At 44.0% G+C, this 24,064-nt stretch overlaps 1 protein-coding gene and 1 long non-coding RNA gene across 8 annotated transcripts in view; one reads left to right on the forward strand and one right to left on the reverse strand.

Annotated features, from left to right (window-relative positions):
- Positions 1 to 24,064, forward strand: part of LOC143372705 (uncharacterized) — a 113,108-nt gene that overhangs the window by 55,055 nt on the left and 33,989 nt on the right. For 6 of the 7 annotated variants that reach the window (XM_076819198.1, XM_076819193.1, XM_076819196.1 and 3 more), the window contains one exon: positions 21,060 to 21,362. In XM_076819198.1, the coding sequence (XP_076675313.1) occupies positions 21,062 to 21,362 (301 nt within the window). In that variant the 5' untranslated portion in view covers positions 21,060 to 21,061. Of the gene's footprint in view, positions 1 to 20,093; positions 20,272 to 21,059; positions 21,363 to 24,064 lie in introns of those variants that run through there. The other variant, XM_076819199.1, reaches the window with a different exon arrangement.
- LOC143372725 (uncharacterized) lies at positions 20,948 to 22,225 on the reverse strand. Its single transcript, XR_013086342.1, has 2 exons — positions 21,822 to 22,225; positions 20,948 to 21,432 (listed from the first exon to the last, which is right to left on the reverse strand). It is a non-coding gene; the product is annotated as an uncharacterized LOC143372725 (long non-coding RNA).

Genomic DNA, 24,064 nt, shown 5'->3' on the forward strand with positions numbered 1-24,064 from the left:
GAAGTCGGGCCATTCTTCAGCCGGCATTTGTGGCAATATCTTTCAGCCCGGCGTACACACATAATTCCTAGAAAAGAAATTGTTTGTCGGCCGCCGATTTCCGTGGTTCGAATTTAACGAGTTCGTAGTAAACGCATAATTACCCCCGCATCAGGCGCGCAACCCCCCGCTGGTCCCTCGGAGGAAAAGCAAAAGTAAACGAAAACGGGAAAATGAACCGGAGGGGGGCCTTCTGGTCGAAACGGCCCGTAAACCGACTTCGTTTGGTGCCGCCGTGGGTGGCGGTGGGCCGGATGGAGGGGGCACGAGAGGGGGGATGTACCGTGGTGCTTCTGTTTAATGATGATCTATTTTTGGTGGTTGGCATTCGAACTCTCGCCTCGTGCTTTGTCAGTCAACAGGAAGCAATAGAATTTAATTTTCCACGGAGCACGTTTCCTCTTCCCGAGGCATAGCGGCGATTCGATTAAAAACAAGGCATTCGTGAGCTGAACGTCGAGCAGGCGGTACCACGACGAAGGAAGCACGCTTGTCTGCTCGATTACGATCGAACGTTGCTAGCAATTAATTTATTTTTCAGTTATGTGAATATCTTCTTTGACACCATCCCCCTTTTTCCAGTTTTGCGTCTAGATTTTATGCTTGGTTATTTAGAGCGATTATTCTGGACTCTGTAACCGTAGTGCAAGAGGGACATAGTCGGGAGATACGCTAATTTCGACCAACAGTAACTTTTCCTGTGTTACTTTAAATTAATCGGTTAAAATAGCAAGGGAAATTAATTCATCACTTGAAAATACTTTCGGTTTAACTGAAATGTGTAAACAGCTCGCGAGAATTCAGTAAGCACACACTTTAATTGTCTTGTTAGGGGAAAATTATTACGTATGCTAAAATCACCATTTTTTTCCCTGCTTTAATTCAGTTTAGAAGGGAAGACTATGTTCAGCTTTGCAGTTTTTAGTAAATGCAAAGTGGACTCCCAAGACTTCAATTATACCAGTAATTAAAAAGCGGACCGTGTCAAGAATTTGGAAAAAATTGAATTTATTCCTCCTTTTGATTTTGTATGCACACTAACGTAATAGTGCAGCCGCATCTTTACCAATTTCGAGTAAATTGGAAAAAACTGTTTATAAAATTATTGCTTTGACTTCACATTAAAAAGAGAACACTAATTGAAAAATATGTGTATTTTCACAGAGTAAGTAGTAGTCGTGGAGTTGATAAATTTTTAGTTCCTTTTTTGGCGAATAAATATTGTATAATAAAAATGTTAATATTTCTATTAATATTAATATTTCTATTTCTATTTAATATTTAATTTAATATTTCTATTTTTTTGCAATATATCGCTCATTTGTTATCAGATTCGCATCAAACGTGCACCGAACGATGTAGAATTTTGTTCTACGTATATTACACATCCTAACTCAAAACCTGTAAAAAATAGAGTTACACTCCTCTCTCTTCCTACAGTGTCCTCAATTAGACCTCCTCCATAATTACTACCACAGATATCAACGACGAACAAAATATCGGGCTTCGCTGTCATTGGTGAATGAATAATTATGTTTGTCGAGTATTTCTTCGAATAACTCGCCGTAGTTTTGTATTACATTTAAACGTGTTTGCGCGATTCTGAACACCGGGGTCCCTCCATCTGCATTGCAAAAGATACGCTGCGTTGTTAGCTGCGGTTCTCCAGTGTTAATATTGTTTCCCCTAAAATCCGTATTCAGAATTGAAGTAATCACGTGGACGAGTGCTAAAGTGCCGAGATTCGCCTTCGTTTAATAAACCTCTCCTTGGCCTTGATGTCGCCCCGTAAAACTCGGGAATCATGTCTTGACCTCAAAAGTCGATCGATTTGTTAGCGAGTCGGCTACGCCAGTTATCAGAACTTTGCGCGCGAAAATAAAATCGGCGTGCCGCGATCGAAACTGTAATAAATCAATTGGACGATTAAAATTATCCCATTGCTGATAAACCTGTCGTCGCTGTTTAATGACCCTGTGCTAACTGTAATTACAACTACAAAATGATGCGACAGAGTGTTATCGAAGTAGTTCGATTAAAATTGATCGATTACTTTCAGGTAGACTTTCAAAAACGATTATATTTGGATAGTTACACGACCACTAGCAAAATATTAAAAAGAAAGACAGATCGTGTAATTTTTACTAACACGACAGGTTATACCTCTTACTAAATTATCAAAATTATTTTAAATACTGTCGTTCGTTATTAACTTAACCATAGTTTTCAGTAATTATTGTAACTAGACATCTTCACACATTCTGTATCATTTTCCTTTTTTTTTTCTTAACCCTTCGGATGTTAATACTTTAAACCCAGAGCGTATTCCAGCTGTGGGGCTACTCTAGTCGCATCTCTTAACCACAGTCGCCGAACGCCCAAGGGGTCGTTCCTCGCACAAATACGTACATACGCGTACATACCCCTGTAACACTTAAGGGGGTATACCCGTTTGAACCCTCGGAAAATGTATACATTTTGTGGATTTTTTTACAAGTCAACGGTTTGATGCAGATTTCCCGTTTTTTAACTATGTTTACATAGTATTATGAACTACTTATAAAAAAAGTTTCAGTTAAAAAACTATTGTTTTTCGGAAGTTACGGATACATGTCCGAAAGTCTCTCGATTTTAGACGGCTAAACGGTGGCCCTAAAAACTCGCGCTACGTTCAACCAATTTACTTCAAATTTTGCATGCAGAATCATAATAAGATTCCGCATCGTCCAACGAAGGCGATTTTGAAAATTTTGAAAAATAAAGAAATGGTGAGAGATCAAAGGTAAAGTTAAATTTTTCTAAGAGAAAAATCCACCTTTTTCCTTTATAAATAATAAACGGGGAATCGAAATAAAAAAAGCCTTCGTTGGACGATGCGGAATCTTATTATGATTCTGCATGCAAAATTTGAAGTGAATTGGTTGAACGTAGCGCGAGTTTTTAGGGCCACCGTTTAGCCGTCTAAAATCGAGAGACTTTCGGACATGTATCCGTAACTTCCGAAAAACAATAGTTTTTTAACTGAAACTTTTTTTATAAGTAGTTCATAATACTATGTAAACATAGTTAAAAAACGGGAAATCTGCATCAAACCGTTGACTTGTAAAAAAATCCACAAAATGTATACATTTTCCGAGGGTTCAAACGGGTATACCCCCTTAAGGGGTTAACTATCGCCATTTCTACCTAGCGAACGCACCAAAAATTCTAATACCGTCTCAGAAAAGTGCCTCGCCCGAAAATGCCCTAAAACCAAACCTATGTAGGTACCACATCCTTATTTTTACCGAAGCAAAATGACCAAACATTAATTAACGATTATGCAACGATTAAATTAACAGTCTTATTAAACCTGATTTCCCTGCGTAACTGGACAATGACGTTACCATTTCGTCGTCCATCCTCGTCGGTGTTAGCACAGTTTTGTACATACTTCGATTAAATATTACCGAGCAGTTACACGTCCATCGAAAGTTGCAGCGGAACCGCAAACGCAGTCCCATGTATATTAAACTGGAATATTAAAACGTGCAAACACTGACGGTGCCTGCTTGTTGACTTTTTCCTCGTTGAAATAGTCGCGCATCGATCGACGACCCGCTGCCTCCCTGGATCTCTCATTGCCGCGTACGAACGATATGAATTCAGAGATGATTATAGATTCAGCCTTGCGACCTTGCGAAAATTCAGACAATTCCACGTGACATTGCTGTTAGGGAACTATCGCCTGCCTCTTCGCGAACATTGCTCCGTGTGCGAGGATAGCAGGTGTCCCCGTTATTTACAAAATTTTCTGCTGATGTGGCAGAATTATTCTTTTACAGTAAACGCTGTGTTAAATGTGTGCAGTTTAAATCGTGGAGGATGCAGGCAGTTTGTGTGACTGAATTTAATTGAGGAAAAGCTGAGGTTATTTTGGAAAGTTTTGCAAGTAATTGTTGGGAGAAAGTGCATCGATGGGATATTGTGGAATCAAGTGAAATTATCTGCAGATGGTGAATTTGGCTGTTGAGCTGAGAATGGATTTCATATTTCTTGGGTCTGCAACATGGTGAATACTGGGAGGATCTTCAGAGTTTTGACACAGAATTCTTTTCAAGTATAAAGCAGGTTTTCCTTTAAATATTCTCAGTTTCACTTTTATATGCTCTGAATAATTATAGGATATTTCTGGAAACATATTCACAATCTTCAGAACAGTATTTGAACGCAATTTTTATTATATATAAAAAATCTAACTGGCAAAATTTGAAATGTGTCCTCAAATTAATGCTCGTACAAAGATTAGTAGTTTGCAGAATATTTCTGTTCGCGGTAGGAAGATAATAATTATTCAGTTTTGATTCTCGAAGAATTCAAGGATGTTCGATAACGCAACAACTCATAACGATCTACTTTCGCTGTTTACAATCAATCATTTTTCGTTTATCGCGGCGAAACAATTTCTGTAATACTTCCACCTTGAAAGCTTGAAAGCAATAATTTGTTTTGCCTGCAAAATGAATATGCAAGAAGCATGTTTTGTAACCCCTTTTATTGTAATTGCGAGTGTACCCATCGAGTGTGAATTGAAACGTTTTTCAGAACTTTTAGTTTCGCTTAAATTCGCACCGTCTGAAAACGAATATTAATTATTTTATGCGCGTTCACTTTGGAACGTTGTTGTCCCCCCCACCCCATTACACGAAGTATTTATTTAACGATATTTGCGTTTACTCGAATCGGTAAGTTTACATGGTAGAAAAACAAGTTTCCATGTAATTCTTTGGAATAGTTTCCAATTCTGTACGATGCTCCTACACAGATAAACTGATTTAAACGAGGAATATACCTACTGCGTTGGACAAAAATAGAAATAACATTGATTCAACTGTTAGCAAAAACGCTTGATAATATTTTAAATAATTCATGTAAAGCTATCAAGTTTTACTCTGTTCGTAAAATACACGGATTAGTAATTCAAGCAATTAGAAGTGGAGGAATCGTCGTTTCTCGTAAAATCTAGCAGAAATACTAAACAGGAGGTTCAGAAGCTTTTAATAATTTCTTAACGGACCAATCATAAATATTAATAGAATTCTACCTAGACAACAAACAAGAAGAGGGATTCTGCCAAAATTTAGTAAGATAGTATTCAGAAACTTTCGAACAGGCACATATAAATAATGCAAATCACCGGCAGCTATTTATAAATAACATTATGAAACTACCCTCGAACTTGGAAATGAATAACCTATTTAGTTTAACTGACCATATTATTGTTCATGAAATATCAAGCGAGATTTCTTTCTACCTCCTTTAATTTCTCAAAAATTTATTTCATTGTACCTACATACATTATCCATCCACAAGTTTGACTGCAGTTGTCATTCCTCCACCATAAACACAAGCCACTGCCAAAAAAGTCAGATATTCTCTAAAACTCTATCCAACGCATAAATTTTCATAAACATCAACAATCGTCAATTTTATTCAACAACGCTCTCTTCCACTCAATTGCACATGTGGCTAATAAATTTCCCCACTCGATTTTCCCCAACTCGATTTTCCCCAAACCAATGCCTCGTACAAAAATATTTAATCTTCAATTTCCCATATATTTCTGCCCGAGGAATCCATCACCATTGCAGTCGCGCTGTGCATATTTTTAATATGCCTAAGAGCTCCCCACCTCCCCGCCCACGTAGCCCACCTTTATTGTCGCAATACTTTTAAGCCAATTGAGCATGCACGGCACACCACGTCGGCGCTGCCAATTAGATTTCGCTGCACACGATAAGCCCCGAGGTGGGCCCACAGCCGTGCCCCGCCGCGGCAATTTTTAATTCGCGGAATTCGACCGCGTTGACGTGAAAGTTCAACGCGGGCCTGGCGCGTTCTTCGGTTCGTCGACCTCCCGATCAAAAGAAACCGGCCGCGTACGCTTGCCCCCTGCCTCGGTATTTCTACGTGTGCTTATTTAATGAGCACGGGAAATTCTAGCGCGGCCGAAAGCGTTCGAGAGTTCAGTCCCTTTCGAATCGACGCGCCTCCGACGCGATTTACCTGAAACGTCCCCTTCGGCCGCGGCACGGTCGAACCTTTATGGAAGTACTTCCATATAACAATCACCCCTCGTCCTTCGTCGTCCTCGCAAATCCCCATCCAGGGACTTCAAAGATTCACCGTTTCCAAGCAATAGGTACCTCGTCACAACCCCCCTAAACGCTTCTCCACGCGAAACAATTCCGCGCCAATATCTCGGATACACTCCCTTGGCATTCACTGGCTTAAAACGAAAAGCCTGAAAATGATAGGCAGCGCGTGAGTACACGTGGAGCACCGCCAGTCGACGGCTGTTGGAGTTCGACGAGTCTCAGTGTTAGGACTAAGGGGCTGCGTTTCTCTTTTTCTGGAGAAGAGGGGCGAAGGGTCTTGACCGGGGCATAAGGTGACGACCGTAGCCAGTCTGAAAATTCTGACCAAACCGTGCAGATCGCGTTCCGTCTCTTAAGGGGAGGTTCTGGTCTAGAGCCCCAAAAAATAGGTGATGTTTAGGAATTAATTAAAGGAAAACTACTATATATAATTTAATGGGACTTGTTGCATTGTATTAAGGATGTCTTATGTTATAGAAATATATTTTTTGTTTTATAATTAATCAGTGCAAACAGCCCTGGGGAGTCGTTAATGTTAAGGCGTCAAAAAATTGATCCAAATCGGTGGGACCTGTATCTCTAAAAGTTAATATCCGATTCGACTGAAACCTTTTTTATTTTGAAGATTATTCTTTTTTCTAGGGGGGGGGGGACTAAAAAAAATTACAAAAATTACATTTTTTTTAGAAAATAACGACACTTCACGTTTGAAATCACATTTCCCTGTATTTTTCGTCCTTTCAACGCCTTTAAAAATTATAAAAATTTCAATTTATTGTAATTTTTTAGTTCCCCCCTAGCCAAAAGAATAATCTTCAAAATAAAACAAGTTTCAGTCGAATCGGATAATAACTTTTGAAGATACAGGTCCCACCGTTTTGAGAACACTGTCTCGAGAAAAACGCATTTGAAGTTTTACGTGAGCGCCGGAGTGGACGGTTGTTGCCCATGTATTTGCCGCGACTCAAATGCCTATAACTTCGGGAATTTTACGAATTCCAACAAATCCTTTTAAACCCGTATTCCTAAAAGATTGAACATTCGAAAAATGATATAAAAAAAATCGACATTTAGACCAGAACCTCCCCTTAAAGTTTCTTTTTTCTTGTATACTTTTATATATGACCAACTAACATTAATACGTGGACACACTGTGTATTGTCTATCTATACAATAAACCATAGTTGTGTTTATAGTGCGACATTTATTTTCAACCTCTGCGGAGTAATTTCCAACAACGGCCACAGAAATGGCCCGTGGGAAGAGGCCTTAACGCTGTCTGGCGCTGCGTTCTTTTCTCCCCTGGATCGTTGCTCCGATTTTTCGCGCGAAACCATGAAAAGCTAGCGGGCGAGCCATAGGCGAAGTCGGGTTTTGGAAAGTTACCCTCGTGCACCTGCAAGGGAGCACTCGTAGCCGCGGAGGAGAACCATAGCCGGATAAGCGTGGTGAAATCGTCGGAAGGATGGAGAAAGGGAGCCCTAGAAAAAGGCTGGCTGGCTGGCTGGTTCTCGGTGTGAACCGCGTCGAGAGGCTGCCGTTGCACGATGCACACGCATATCCAGTGGCGTAACTCCTCTTCCACTAGGGGGTATCCTCCGCGGAGAATGGCCAGCTTCTCTGGGCGCGACTGCTGCTGAAACGCGCGGGAAACACTCTGACTGACGTGGGTGGGAATTTTTCGTGCTTATTTTCGGCGGTCCACGGTATTTTCGGGGGGCGTGTAATTTTGGCTGGTCTACGTCTGGGAGGGGAGACGTGGCAGGGTGAAGCTAGGAACTCGGGAGTTTTAAATGTTGGAATTTTTATGGGCTATCGAATCTTTTCGTACACGAGACTTTACTAGGACGACGTAATCGAAATGGATGAGATTATTTTTTCTTCGTGACCGATCGAAATTGAGGTCGTGGAATTTTAATTCAGTCCGCCTTGGAAATGGCTTTCTCTCTTTCTTTCATTTTTCGGTTGAGTGGGGGTTGAATGGAGAGAAAGCACCGTGCGTTTTGGTTTTTCCCTGACAATATAGGTAATAAAATGTTGATTGTTATAAGAAATTTTTTAAAAGGGTTCGTAAAAGGGGCTATTATTAAGTCGGTCTTGTTGCATATTACGGACTTTGTAGTAGACAGTTTTTAAGGAATTTGTGAGGGAGGGATGAAAAAGAATGATTATTAAATCTATTCGCAATGAAGCAAATTTTCATTATTTCACAATGACGCAAATTTTCATTTATTTCATAGATGCAAAATTCGTGAAACTTGTACATCAAATCTTGATTTTTAATCCTATAAATATTCTCTAACAGTCCCTTTTTTTGTTTACAGGTAAGTGAAGATTATCTTGGATTAAATATACCCAAGCAGACCAGCAGCAGGAATAATTCTGAAGAGGTACACGTTCTCCTTTTTTTTTCTTTGGAAGCATCATGCATTAACAGGTCACTTCGTAAGTTATTGCGAGTTTTCCTTCTCCTATAAAAATTTCATATCGCATCGCTTGCTGATACTAAGTATCCCACGATCAATGTACGCCGCTTGGATTTTACATGTCCTTGTCTGGAAAAATAAATAAGGCGTTGAGAGCAAAAACAGTCCAATCCATATTTTTTGCGAAATTCAATTAGTAGCAATAATGTATTTCATTAAAGAGGCTATATTAATCACATAAAATAGGAAAAAATTAATTTTTTTCAATAAGGCTTACTCCGTTTTTGCTCTGAATGCCTGAAATATAACAGGAAATTCCCGGGCAGCATTGAGATTTTTCTACAATCTCAATTTTAAAAAATCTCTCGCAAATTTGGTTGTGTAACAAATACCACGACTTAATACAACCAAGTAGAATTTCTCTTGAAGGTACAATAGTAGTCCCGGTCGAAGACAACACGTTGACTTTTGAGACGACTCGATAAAATCGCAATTGATAAAACGGTCTTGGGCTTTCAGTGACAAACACTCGAGCGGGTGACACTTCCGCATTGACGTCACGCAGAAGCGAATCTGCCCGCGCCGCGTCGTCGGCTCGCTGAATGACTCGGAGCCGTGTTTCACGTCGCCGACCTAACCGTTACAGGTTGCGCCTTAACTTTGGTTACATTCACCCTGCGCGATTCCAGCTGTTACACATTCGCGTTTTAATTGCCGCCTCCCCCCCTCTGCTCCTCGCGTTGCTCGGTGGCTCGAGGAGCGCGGATAGTTTCGTGGAGGAGTTTCGAAATAATGCGTTCGCGCGGCGTGTAACACCGCGAAAAATTTCCCTCGACAAGCATAATTAAATCCTTCGCCTGAAACGTTGCTCTTACGCCACTCATTCTAATTGCAGTACCTACGATATCATCGTCGTGTGGGTGTTGTGTGTTCGTGCTTTCTCGCTTTCGTTTTTTGAATCTTCGCAGCGGTTTTATCGAAAGTTTCGGAGAGGATAATGTCGTGATAAATCATTCGGTAGTTTTTGAGTGATAGGTAAAAGCAGAGGTTAATTATTCTCGATAATTTATACAAGCATTCCTCGAACAAAAAGCTAGAAATTTTCAATTTTTACACGACACGAACGAAAGAAGTACACAAGGATATTTAAAATAGACATATTTGTGGGAATTGTGATTCTTAGCAGAAAAATTGATTACCTAAATGTCTGTAGCAAAATCCGTAGGTACTTCCTTAGATTAACGTAAAAGAAAGATTCTCTGAAACTTTCAAGTCAATCGTAAAGGACCCACCAGTGGCACAGCGACTCTAGCACCGCCATTTTCTTGAAGGAAAAAAATTAATCTCCCAGAGATGCATAATAAATGCCATTAACCAAATTTTGTATTAAGTTCGTTACTTAAAAGAAATTGCTAAATAAATTTATGATTTTCATGCGTCCACTGTGGCTTAACAGATACCTAGATGTGGGGAAAAATGGAGACTAAAATTTACTACTACTTTAGTATTTATTGCCCCGTTTCCGTATGCCACATCACACCCAAGAAATTTCCATAGAAATATTACCATATCAAAATGGTAATTTTAACCAGAAAATGTTAAAAAAAATCCTCAAAAGCTCAGGTAGAATAATGTACATTGTACAGTTACTCGAACCCTTTCTCAATATTCCTGTTATTTATTAACATCCTTCGTTCCCAACTAAGTACTTTTACACGTTCTTCGCAACGTTCATAGAAATTCCTCCATATCTACCATTCTTCAACTTATAATTCCCAACTTCCCAATCCCCCACACATCTATCTCTCCGAACACACTCGTTTAGCATTCTTAATCGCATCGCAGCCTCCTCCGTCGACTACGTCCGCATCCTTTTACACAATCATTTTATATCGCGCCTAATCGCCTCCACAGTCTTCCTGGCTTTCAACACTGCCCGCGCCCCTTTTTCCCATTATTGCTCTTAATTGTTCCCCGACTTCCTTCGTCCTCGGTATTTTCCACGTGCGTCGCACCTGTACCCCGCGCCCACGCACAAAGGGTGCGGGAGAGGAGCCAGCGGTGTAGGAGGGGGTGGGGTGCAAACCGAACAATAGTTCTGGCGCAAAGAGTCAACGTTTCATACTACGTACAAGGAACGCAGGGAGAAAAGAGGAGTGAGAGAGGAGGAGCAGTTTCTTCACGCGCCTTTTGAAATACCGCTGCACCTGCAATCGCGCCGCGTAGAAGTTACGCCAGTGGATTTTCCTGTCCCGCCCTCCTCTCTCTCTCTCCTCGTGCCTGCCCCTAGTTTCTCTCTTTCTCTAGGCTTTCGCATCTTGCTCTTCCCCCTCCCCCCCCATTTCTTTCCTCTCCTCTCCGCGAGAGAGAATATTGTCATTTCTCGCTCCTCCTCGTCCTAGCCCCCCCCCCCCCTACTTCCGTCCTCTTGGTCCGCGTCTACGGTGAAGAAGAAACCCTTCTTCAGCGGCGGCAAGAACTCTCGAAGCTCAAAGGCTCACGCTGCCGCGCGCGATATACATATGTATTTTCACGCGTGCGAGCTTCCCTCCTAACCCTCTAGTTGCAACCCCCTTCTTTTGCCCGCGTCGTCTACGCTTTCCACCCCAGCTGGTTTGCACGGGCGAGCGTACAGTTTTCCGTTTTATTGGCTGGAACTTGTTCTTACGTTTAATTCATGCGAATTTGCTGGCATTGCTCGACAGGGGGGCGAGGAATGTTAACGATGGGGTAGGGTGCTCGTCAGTGTCGTAACACGGTGGTTCTAGTAATGTCAGTAATTTGCGGCGAAACTGTTAGGGGGAGTTGAAGTTTGTTGACTTTGAGACCGTAGGCACGTAAGACTTTATTTCCACTATTAGGTGACATTCTTGCAGGCCGTAAAGCGAGGGGTCGAGCGACTCAAATGCGCGCCCTCTTTGCCCGCCGAAGTAAATAAGCGAAGTTAATTCTCCTGTCGGCGATTGCAGGGGAATATTAAGGAAACGGCTTTGTTCCGAAGAATTCGGTTCCCCGAAACCGCGATAACCGCATTCTTTTTTTCCTCCCGTACCCATTTATCTCCTCTTACGTGGTCGACGCGCATCGAGCGCGCTACGACACGACTCGGCTTTCTCCGCGACGCTTTGGAAGGCACGGAACAGCGAGCGTCGCAGCGAGTAATATAGGCGCGGTGAAGTTGTAATACCCGACTACCGTTACTTCTTATTCTTCTCGTTCCTTTCTCCCCTCCCCTCCGTCTCCCACCTAACGATCTCCTTTATGACCTGCTCGACGGCTACGGGTGTCGAACGTTTCTGCAACGCTCGAACCTTCCCCCCCCCCTCGCGCGCCCATTACCACGGCCGGCTCTCCGAGTATTCTCGAAATCCCGCTTGCTTTTTTTTCCCCCTACCGTCGCCAGGTATACGCGTCTCGAAGGTCCCGGACGCTGACAGAAATCTCCAGGTAACCTCCTGTGCATCCTCACCGGCGACCAGTTTAGCGAGACATCGGTGCGAAGGCCTCCGCAAGCATGCGCGGCGTGAATCACCTGTTTAAAACTCGAACCGCACAGTTCCACGTACTGTGTGTGTCACGGGAGAAAAAGTACATTTAAAGAAAGGAACGTGGAAGAGACCAGTCGTAGATAGAAGAACGATAAAAAACACTGGGTTCCCGAATCTTGACGTCGCTTTATTAGTCGGCCGAACGCGGACCCCCCCCCCCCCGGGTGGTGTCTCCATTCGAACAGCGATAATTCGCTGCGGTGGCGAATCTACCGCGTACGTGGACTCGAGGATCGATACACATATTATAAAGACGTAACGGAGGTTGGCAGCGCCAGCGCAAATATCTCTGCTTCAGCCTTTCATTCTTGTCCGGCCTGCGTATCTGCATTAAAATAACGGCACCTCGGCTACGACACAGACGGCAGTCGCCTAACGTGACTCTACGGCTTCGACCTCGAACCCACGCGGCCTCGTAGTCGACGGCCTGCCTGCCTGTCTCTGTCCTCCGCCCGTCTTCTCTCTCTCTCTCGCCCCCTCTTTGTCTCTCTCGCTTCTATTAGAATTGGAGAGCAGATAACGCGTGAATTATTGCCGCGATTGCATTCGTATCGATTCTCCCGCGCGAGTCCCGTCCATCCTCCGCGCCTCTCTCTCTGTCTCTCCCGCTGTCTCGAGCGCTTCATATCTCCGAGAGCCGCTGGCGTAAAATAAAAAAAAGGTGTCGCTTCTTCCTCGCGTCTGTCCCTTTCTTTCTACCGTTCTGCTCTCCTCGTCGCTCATTTAATGTGCCAAGGAACTTTCTACGGAGCCTAAGATGTTCTGCGAACGATAATAATAGACCGCGCCGCGTGTATTGTAATAACCGATGCTGATAACCTTCGCTACGAAGCACAGCGTGAATAACAGAAGCGTACTATCGCCGTTGCTGACATTGCCCGCGAAAGGTTCTGAACCTGAGTAGCTCGTTCGTGCGCGGTGGCTCGCTGTTAGCCCGACGCCTACCTGACAGTGCACGGACTTTACGAAACAGACGCTACGCGTTGTTTAGTTTTTAGACCGACGGGGGCCGTAAATGTTGGTTAATCAGACCCGTGTATTTTACAAAGTTTCTGTTCGATGCATTACACTTTTTGTGGAGGCATAATCCTCCGTTTGATAAACTGTAAGTTTGCAGAAATATGTTTAGATGGAAGTCTGTCTTATTTTCAGTTTTTCGTTTATTTTCGGTTGTTAGATAATTGTTGTAGGCAGCTGAGCTGTGCCTACTGTTACTTTCGGATATTGCTGCCTTCGGATCACTGATAATAACAAAGGCGGCTATCTTCGTTCACGTACAAAATTTAAACTCTGACGCAAAGAACGTTTCTGTTCTTAAAATTTGTAGGAAAAGAAGAGGGCTCTTCTATTTATTTCGAACTGAAATATTCGTTTCTTGAACGACCACTCCAGTCGGTCGGTCTATCCAGTTTTAGTATTAGAAAATGGCGATGTTGTCTAAGGTAATGTAACCTGTTTTCCGACGACTAGCAATTATTCAATCCTGTTTCCGTTACGCTATTGTTGGATTTAGACGTTCGAAGTGTCGCGCCGTTGAAGTTTATAATGCAAACAGCGCGAATGTATTATCGTCGAGAAGGAAGTTACGACGTTAAGTTAATTTAGTAAACTGCAAAGTCGGCTGTTTCTTGCCCGAAACCCATTCGATAGCGTTCGATTGCGTTTCATCGCTGAGAGAATTATCTCAAGCTAACGCGACTCTATTGCCGAGAAACGTGCGAAATTAAAAATCCATTATGCAAACGACAATTTTTTAAAATCACGAATGTCACGTTCCTCGTCGCAGAGAGCTCCCCAGTGAACTTCTAATAATAGCACAAAAAATTGACTGCATTCTACTATTGATTGAATAGAGTACCTAATTTTCTCCAAATGGCTGCGATAACAAGTAGTTAATATTCTTCGTACCAAACGCGCGACTGGAATAAACGTCACGCATAGTACGTATCTTATAAAACGTCTCGGTGACAAGAAACAGGAATCCGAGAGTCATTTTTCCGCGCAAGTGCCCAATCATATCTTTGTCCACCTACCATTAACCGTCGCCACAAAAATATATATCCAACACAGACAGATAAGGCGGGATTAGCGAGTCGCTTATCTGAACTAATCGATCACCATCGTACGTCACGTCCGCACATCGGCGCGCGTAAAAACAATCGAACGAATAGTTCGGAACGATCGCGCGTCAATTCGCCGGTGCGCCGTAACTTCACAATTTCTTCCTCCCGAGCCCCTTGTATCCGCCGGCCTTTCTTTCCCTTCTATTTCGCGTATCTACACTCGTCCCGTCTACTCGCGCGCCTCCTCTCCGTCCTCCTTTTTTCCCGCACCACCTGGATCGCGTTGCATTGTTCGCCCGCTCCGGCAGCGGATATACAGAAGCGAAATGGGCAGGAGGCGGGGGGGGGAGGGAGGGCCCCGAAAGAAAGAAGATCCAGAAGAAAAGGAGCAAGAAGGAAGAAGCCGTTGGACGGAGAAAAACGAACGGCCGCGGGGCGGGCAGGGATGAGGCGGCGGACGGAGGAGAGACAGAGAGACGCGGAGAAAGGACAAAGAAGGGGACGGAGGTAGATAGATGGACAAGGGAGCTAGGGAAAGAGAGAAAAAGCAGAAGGGAGCGCGATGGACTAGGAGAGGGGTGGTAGGTGTTTTTCTTCCAAAGGGGACTTTGCACGCTCGTCTTGGCAGTGGCATGACGCCGTGTAGGAATCGGCCCGCGCACGCTTCCACGGAGGGGAAGGAGCAGAGTAGGGGGGGGGGGGGGCAAACGAGTTGTCAGTACCCCGAGAGAGTTGGGATCGCAGCGCCTGGTTGCTTGGTGGGGGGAAAAGCACGAAGCGGTGAGCCGTTAGGGGGAGCGGAACGGGGCGGGGATGACGGGGTCAGGGGAGTCTCGGACACGACACACGAGGAAGGATAGAATCGAGTGGTGAGCCACGGTGGGGTTCCCGGCGGGAGGAGAAGGGCGTCAGCTGCGTGTAGAGCACCGAAGCGGTACGAAGGGGGCAGGGGAAGCGGTTGGAACGAGGAGAGCTGAGTCATAGCGCTGTTGCCACGTCCTCGCCGGCCTCGTTGAGGTGTCCCGACGTTGCTGCCTGCGACGTTTGCGGCTTATGTCAGTGTCGTCTGCCCAGAATGGTACTGCGCGAGAAGACGCTTTCCGTGCCTTTTACACGTATCTCACGGCGGAGCATGCCACTCCTCTCGAAGAATTTCGCCTCGCGCGAATTGAAGCTTCCGGGCTGATTCTCGCCACGTCGTTTCGCGCGTATAATTGGTTCCTCGCTGCCATCGGCGTGTTTAATAGGCAACCCGGCGCAGAACGTACTCTTATTATCGAGAACGAACCGTTTTTCATCGGCGTACTATTCTCTATTTGCTCGCGACGACGGGATATACGCGTTTAGAACAGGCGTTGAGTACATTATCTGTTCGAGTAGTCGCGTGCAATCGGGAAAGAAAGAATATCTGCTTTCAGGATTATAGGGAGCCCGGTGAAAGAAGACGACGAAAGATTCGGAACGGGTTTGCGGTTGTCTATTAGTTTTTAACCTCCCGGCGAGATTTCTAGAGCTAGTAGCGTCCTCGCAGCGACCAGGCGGCTTTTCTTTTTTTATTCGATTCGGCGAGAGCCGTGGTGGCATCACGAGAGAGCCAAGGGGAAACGGGAAAAAGTCGAAGAACAAAAGCCCCCTTTCTTTGTTGCGTTATCCTCCCGTGGTCCTCGTTCTGTATTGTGCGCCTTTTTATTCGCGCCGTTCTTCGTGGAATCGTAGAACCTCCGCGTGTATTGTTAAGGTTAAATCGACACACTCACGAATAAGGGGCAGGGGAGAGGCTTTGGAATTCCGAGATCCAGAGAAATATAAAGAATCATCCGACTCCGTGGACCTGGTTTTCTTCCACCGGCGTCTCAGCTTCCTACGCTTTGAACCGCTTGTATATTTATGCACCAATTGCTTAATTGTTTTGTTCGTTCGGTACGCAGGACACCGAATTATCGCGGAGAACCGTGGCGAAAATTTCTGCGAAATTTTTCGCCACCGTTTACGTAACGCGTCTGAAAGGTAGGGAGATGATTCGCCGTCGAGTTTCTACGATGAAAGTCCGATCAGCGCGGATTTTACAATAGGTTTCCGCGAAATTACGAAAATCGCTGGCTTCCGTTTCCTTTTCTCTCTCTCTCCTTTGCGAAACATGGCGCATAACCGACCAGCGGAGTAGACATATATTTGCTTTGTGGAAGCACAGAATTTTTCTCTTTCCTCGCACCCACGCAAACACACACACAGATCGGAGCGTAGGAACTCTTAACTTAACCCGTGGGCCGATGTATTGATTTCCTGTATATACGTTTCCCATTTCAAACGTAGAGAGACAAACGACCGTCCAAGTCGATGCCACTGCCGTGGGATTCAGTTTCTCAAAGAAGCTTCGGTTTCGATCAGACACGTGGCGGAAACACTTTTCAATATGCGTGCAGCGGTTCTCGTTTCACTCGACAGCAAAACGGACGTCGATGACGAGAGGGTTCACTAGTTTCATTTACGCGGAGCGTAAATTCTCTTATTGGAAATAATGGCGGAGCATGGAACGCTGGGAGCAACCGTCATTTAGACATCGAAGTACGGAAAACGACGAACATCGCGCACTCTAAGTATTCCTAAAGTAGTACCACTGTAGTCCCTCGGCACAACGGGTTGAGTGTAATCTCGGTTCGTAGACCCGCTCGAAGATATTCGAGCGCGTCAAGTACGGCCGGTTTATGTTTATCGGTAGGTTTTGCAGAGGCACGTACGCTCGCATGCCGATTGCGCGCGCCCATGACCAGAGATCGACCCACGGTTACGGTTACCCGATACTTTTTTCTGTCCGCAGCTCGGGGAATAAAACTCTGACCTAGAGAGTTGAAATTTATGGAAAGTCATGCTAATAGTTTCGCACGAAGCAAAACCGCCTCGGCCAGAAGAGAGAACTTAGACGAGAGAAACGAAGGAATCGAGAGCCTGGGAGCGAGTCTGCTCGAGTAAAATTCCTCGACAGGCAGCGAGCGAGGGTTCTGGGAGGGGAATGGGTACGGTTCGTGGCTCGCTCGCCAGCAGCCAGCCACCGTGGCACTTGGCTCTGCCCCCCTCTCCCTCCTCTGGCCTTCTATCTTATTTCTTCTCCTCTCGTCGCTCCCCTCTCACCCGCTTTCACTCATGTGTGCCTCAGAAAAGGACGTTCGTCGCGTCGTGGTGTGCGCCGAGGCTTTTCAGAGCTCGATTGCATACCCTGTGTATATATATATATCCGCCGCGCGCCTGCGTTTCGCGCGAGAATGTGTGCGTAGGGGAAGAAAACAAGAGGGGAGGACGGAGCGAGCTGGGTGGGATGAGAACTCTTGCGCCGCGGCCACAACGCACCGGAGCACGATCGGCTTTCGTTCCGTAAAATGTCACGTAGGAATAACGCCCCGATACGATAATCAGTGCGAATTAATATTGATCCTCCCTTGTGTTCACTGGTTCGTCCCTCTCTCTATCTCTCCCTATTTTTTTTTTTTCTTCACTTCATTCGACAGCGTTGCCACGCAATAGACGACGAAACGCAGATTTCGAGATAGAGCACTCCACCACATCACACGATAAAACCAACCCCCGAATGTCCGTGCGAAGAAGCGTACTATCGAGCGGCCGAGAGCTGCGAGCGTGAAATGGACATATGACTAGGAAAGTCGCGCGTGAACGGCACATCGCTGCTGCGGCTGCCATTTCGTGAGAGCAATCTTCTAGAGGATGTGTGCGTTGCGATATTACAACGTGATCGTGTTTCTCTTCCACCTGTCCGCCTCCGTAGGAAAATCGGGACGACGCCGAAAATTCATTCCCGTTGCGCCAGAGGCCCCGGCGGCTCTAGAATCATCCTCGAGGACAAAAGTAACGTGTATCTTGCTACGGGCGTTGAGATCCAACCTGTTCCGACACGGCGAGTAAAGCCTCGGGATGTCGATGCGAAACGAGGTGCAACGAGAGAGATAAAAACCCGTTATACAAAGACTCGGCGTGTGCCCCGTACTCGCCATCGAATCACACGGCATATGGAAGAGGGACCACGCCCCATTCGAAGCAATCCTCGGCATTAGCACGATACGAGAAGCGCGACCGAGGCGTCGCGGATTAAAACTAGCCGTGTCCTTCCCCGAGTTATTTTCGTTTTCCGTGACATTAAATCCACCGTTCTTTGAGTTCCGGCAACGGCCTAGCCAAGTACTTTTGCGCAGTTTATAATCCAAGGGAACTTATAATCCAAGGTGTGCCGCCCAGTCGCCGCGTGCCTCTCTCTTCCGCGGCTGTGCTGACGCCTGTTTAGCGCGAAGAACAAACAAACGGATTATTCTAGTGCATTTTTCGTTGATGTGTTGTTAAGCTGCGTGTATGATCCGGGGCAAGGAAAGCAAGAGGCTTTCTTCGGAAGAACGCACAAGGAAATACGTGCGACTCACGCGAGATTAGACGAACAACTCCCCGAGATACTCCGAGACCGTTCGAGTCTTTGCGCTTGCGCGTAATATTCTTCTCCCGGCCGACCTATCGGAGCGTTCCTCTCCCCACCGCTCGCCGCATGGTCACCCTACCTCGCCTGGTTTAAGCCCGTCTCTACTGCCGTCGAGCTTTCTGTACATAGGGTGTGCCAGAAACAACTTTGGCTCTTTGTTTTCTTTAATTTCGACGAAATTCAATATCTCAGGCCTCTGTGGGGACGAAAACAAGATGCGCTTTCTTTAAGCGTGCCGATTCGAAATTACGGTCGAGCGAAGTACGAGGCGCGCACAGTTCCATTCTTCGGGTCAAGTATACCCATCTGCTGTGACCACTGGAAAAAAGTAATTCGAACCTCGGGCTCGTTCCTCCGCTCTTACCGGCATTCTGATGCGGCTGTGCGTCGTAAATTCCAATTATCGAAGCTCCCGTTTCATTCGATCGGATCTTCACACGCTATTGTCTTTCTTTCGACATTCTGACGCGTCGGTCATAAGTTCTCGCCCGAGGTGTAGCAAAGGAATATATCGAGGGACGTTTTTTCCACGTCACTGTTCCTATCGTATCCATGCTTCCGCTTACTTTTACTTAATTTCCTGCGCCGTATTAGATTTATACTGAGAGAGCTTTCTCGAGGCAGAGGATGGGATGGCAGGGGTCTCTGTTCTCCCATCGTCGGGAATCCGTAATCGAAATCGAAATCCTCAACGTTCCTAGCAAGAATCTCGTTTGCGCTGTTGGTCGCAAGTGTTGTGGTCTGTGTTGTATTGTTGAAACTTTACCGTTCTTGCCCTGTTTTGTCCAATATTACCGTTTTCATATCTTCTTTTCTCCATGTTATATTCAAAGTGTACTGTAATACTGTAAAGTATATAGTATTTTGGTACTTGACGCCACAGTCCATTGTATTTAAGTCAACTTGAAGTGGAATACGAGTCAAAATGGTGCGCTCTGTACGCCAGAAAGAAACTTCCGCTTCTTGTCCACGCATCAACTTGATATTCTATCTCGCGTACAGTACTGACATTTCAAATGACGTGCACGGAAATCCCCCGTTCCCATTACAAACGGTCTTGCGAGTTGCAGACACATAAAGACCTACAGTAGATGAATCAGATAAACAAACGATGTTAGAAAGTTGTTATCTAATGAAGTGTCTCTATTAATGTAGGTCCGTGAATTGAAATTTTTATTTTTAAAACAGGAATCCGTCGACTTCAGGAATTCACTGTTGCTCCCCAACCGCAGTCTTTCGTGAAGCTGTAAAGCTAATGCTAATTTTACATTAGCCAATAGTAGTCTCGTAAACTTTAAACGCACTCTGCAAGCGAATTTTTAAATTCTCGCCTAACTATGAGATACGTGAACTTTGAGCACTTACGTGACGCCTTTTGCGTCTTTAAATAAACACTCCAGGATGTAATCACAGCAGATACCGATAGATTTTTCCTGCTATCACATTTTCCTAAACATGCCCAGTTTCTACGTTCTTGTCAGCTTCTCTTTGAGTCCAAAAGCAAGTGTTCGGGGCCCGGTCTTCTCTATAAAGGGGCCCAGCTGCAAGAAATATTTTTGGGCCCCAAACAATTTCTCAACGGTAGAAAAGCATAAAATATTTTCATAGAACGAAATCATGAAAAAGGGACATTAATAAAAATAACACAGAAAATAAAATAAAAAAATAAATAAACAGATAAACATTAACATATTTAAATATATCACTTTTTTATTGCCACATAAATGATAATATTAGATTATTATATCATTATATTAGAAATTATGTTCTAATTTATTTTTCTTAATTTTAATCGAATAATTTTTTTTTCTTAATTTTAATCGAATAATTTTTTTTTCTTAATTTTAATCGAATAATTTTTTTTCTTAATTTTAATCGAATAATTTTTTTTTCTTAATTTTAATCGAATAATTTTTTTTTCTTAACTTTAATCGAATAATTTTTTTTCTCTTAATTTTAATCGAATAATTTTTTTTTCTTAATTTTAATCGAATAATTTTTTTTTCTTAATTTTAATCGAATAATTTTTTTTTCTTAATTTTAATCGAATAATTTTTTTTTCTTAATTTTAATCGAATAATTTTTTTTTCTTAATTTTAATCGAATAATTTTTTTTCTTTTCTTCATTTTTCCCTTTTCTGGGCCCCAATACAGCTCGGGTCCCAAGTGCCTTGCCCCCCCCCTGTGGCCGGTCCTGCGAGTGTTCCCCTCTGTTTATATGATACATAATCTCGCAGTAATTATAATCGATCATTCCTTATACCATAAACTATTTTTTAATCGTTGATCACTTTATCGAACAGACGATCTAATTATTCCGGCTACTCCGTTTTCAGCTCGCAATTAATTAGAGATCTTTACTGTTACAGGTATGGACGCGTGCAGAGCGTCAAGCTGCTGCCGCGGGGCGAAGAATGCCCCGTGGACGGAGGTTCCGGTGGTTCCCTCGGAGAAGGCAACGAGGGCGGTTCCGGTTCCAGTTCTGGCAGCGGCGGCAGTGGCGGGGGTAGCGGTTCCTCGAGCAGCACAGGGGGTGCCTCCGCGACGGTGGCGTTCATGGATATCAAGTCCGCAGCGAAGGCCCACGCGACTGAGCATACCTTGGACGAGCGAGCCCTTACCACACAGTACTACGAGCCACAGCATCTTCAGCACAGGTTTCCCTCGCACGGGTGAGTTTGCACCGTCTTCGATAAATTATGCAAAACCTTTCGGTCGTTCAAATTCGATGTCTATTATTTTCTACATCGATCAAGCAGAAGATATTATTTAACTACCTTAAATGTCTGTGCGCACACTTCGGGCAGAGTTTATTATAAAATAATATTTAATTCGAGAACTGAGACACATGTGTGCGACCAGTCTACTGGTAATTTTTTAAGTATGGATTCCATATGGCCCTGTAATTTCTGTTGCGACTGTAACGCGGCTGAAAGATATTTTCGTCACTGAAATGGCACGTATAAATGCTGATTTTCGTGACGAGTTACGTCGCGGGAATTAATTAAACCGCGCGTCACGGGAAACAGGTAAACTGACATTGAAACGTTACGGATCAGAGACACTATCTCTTTCTCCTAACAAAATTCACGTACAGCCTGCACGTATCGGTAACAATTCCATGTACATACGTTCTAATCACGGCTACCGCTTCCCCGCACTTCGCGCCTCGGATATACGCGCTACTTTATCGCCGATTTATCGATGCCAGCAGGCGCCTTTATAGCGCCTGATAATCGTGCGGCATTTATTGCGTTACGTCATAAGGAACAGAACGCGCAATTTCGTTATTACACTGGCACAGCCAATGTAGTAAAATTTTTCAAAGATTAACCCTTCGTGGATACGTCTTGGCCAATATTTCTGTAAATTTTTGCACTCTAATAATACAATTTAAAAATATGCCGAATTTTAACCGAAAAATCGCTTTTACCCGCAACTATTTTTTCCAAACACAAATTTCAACGTATCAAAATTCACGTTTCTAGAAAAAGACTATTATCTAATGTATGTAGCGATTATACGAGTATTTCGAATGTACAATTATCATTGAGAAGTTAAAAGATTCAAAAATACGAAAATGGTAACTGAAAAATGCCGATGGGGTGCAGTGAACCAATTTCTGATTATAAGAAAGTGTGACCACGCAGGGTTAAGAACCTCAACCGTGTAATTATGTACACTTCATTTTTAATAGAACTCTAAAAAAAAACGCACAACCTTCGTTGCGTAAGAAACAATACGGTAAAAGAATTTGTTACGTCGCGATGCCAGTAAATCCAATATGGCTGTAATTCTATTAGACTATGATCAAGATTAGTATATAAAGATTAGATTATGATGAAGTAGGGCACGAGCAATTACGCCTCAATTTTTCGTAAAGTTCCACGAAGTGGCGTTTGAAAGTATTAGTTTAGTAAACGTGTAGGAGCAACGCTGCGCGCTGAAGAGCGCCCTTCCGATAGATGCAGTATTGGAGTATTGGATCGCAGCGATTGCTATCGAAAAGTGTCGCCATTGTCGACGAGCGTATTGATTGTATCAAACGCGAACTCGAGAAGCGATATCGGCGGGTTTATCGAACGTCGGCTCTCTCCTTCCTCCTTTTTCTTTCGTCGCGCAGATCGTGCACTTGCCCGCAGCGTATGTATAGATTTATTTAAAAACTTGACACGGGGATAAAAATAGCTGCGATTCAGCGCGAAGATTGCTGCACAGTGTGTTAACCCTTCGCGGTGTTACGGCCAAGGCCGTCCCGACGCCGTACATTTCATAATGCTCACTTTTATTTCGAGCCGTGCGTTATGCAAATCTTCTGAAACATATCGCGACCTCGAACAAATCAGTTTCTGCAACAGCTTCTTGCGAGCAATATTCTGCAGACGCCACTAAGCGGCCAAATAAGCGTTTGTTGTAAATAAATTTCGAGAGGAAAGCATAAAATCTGGTTAACTAGTATCTCGATTATGTCATAGAGTATATATATATATATATAGAGTAATATATTCTTCCTTAATAAATGGGTAAGTTCGAAGTAGGATATCGTGGGTATAATTCCATATTATTTTGCTTAAAATTGTTTTCCATCAGCTGCTGAAAAACGAATAATAAGCACTTGATCGGGGAGCATTAAGGTCAAGAGTTAATGCAATACAGCTTATCATTCGGTACAATGCGTGATCTGGGCGAATTATCGGCTCGCGATGCGTGCACTCTGGAAATATTAAAAGCGATATTCGTTTAAAGGAAACCGTCGAATAATGCGGATACCTTTGAATTACAAAGATACTTTCATGGTCGAGAACGCAAGGGAGCCGCCGAATGTCTGCGATCGATAAGAGCCTTAATTTCCTGAATTGCTCGTGCATTCATTTTCCGACGTTAAATAGCTTCGCTGGCCGTTCACCGTGCAACGGCTGGGACGAGTCGAGCGTTTTAATAACCCAGTAAAGTATTCCCCAGCAAAAGTCGTGGCGGTATCAAAGATACATATATTCGCGGGCTTCCCGAATGGATGTAAATGAAATTGAAACAATCAGTCGAAGGCGAGCAGTAAACGCAACCGGGCAAACGAACGTCGGCGATGGAAATTTATTTCCACGTTGAAACGGTTCGCTTTAAGTCCACGCGTGGCATCTCGGCGTGTTTGCGCGCCGAGGGAGTTCCACTTTTAAAAGCATCGAAAGTATTGCCCGGGAATTACTAAATGTTTACTTTAAAACGAAACGAACTCGGTTCATCTACTACTGAAAATTTACATTCCTATATTTTCTATTAGATACTCGTGACAGTATTACGAACGCATTGGCGCGGTTTTCCCGATGAAAATGAGTCCAAACACCACCATGTTCGGACCATTTTTAATTATACTTAA

This window comes from Andrena cerasifolii, chromosome 8 (genome assembly GCF_050908995.1).
Source record: "Andrena cerasifolii isolate SP2316 chromosome 8, iyAndCera1_principal, whole genome shotgun sequence".
Taxonomy (NCBI): Eukaryota; Metazoa; Arthropoda; class Insecta; order Hymenoptera; family Andrenidae; genus Andrena; species Andrena cerasifolii.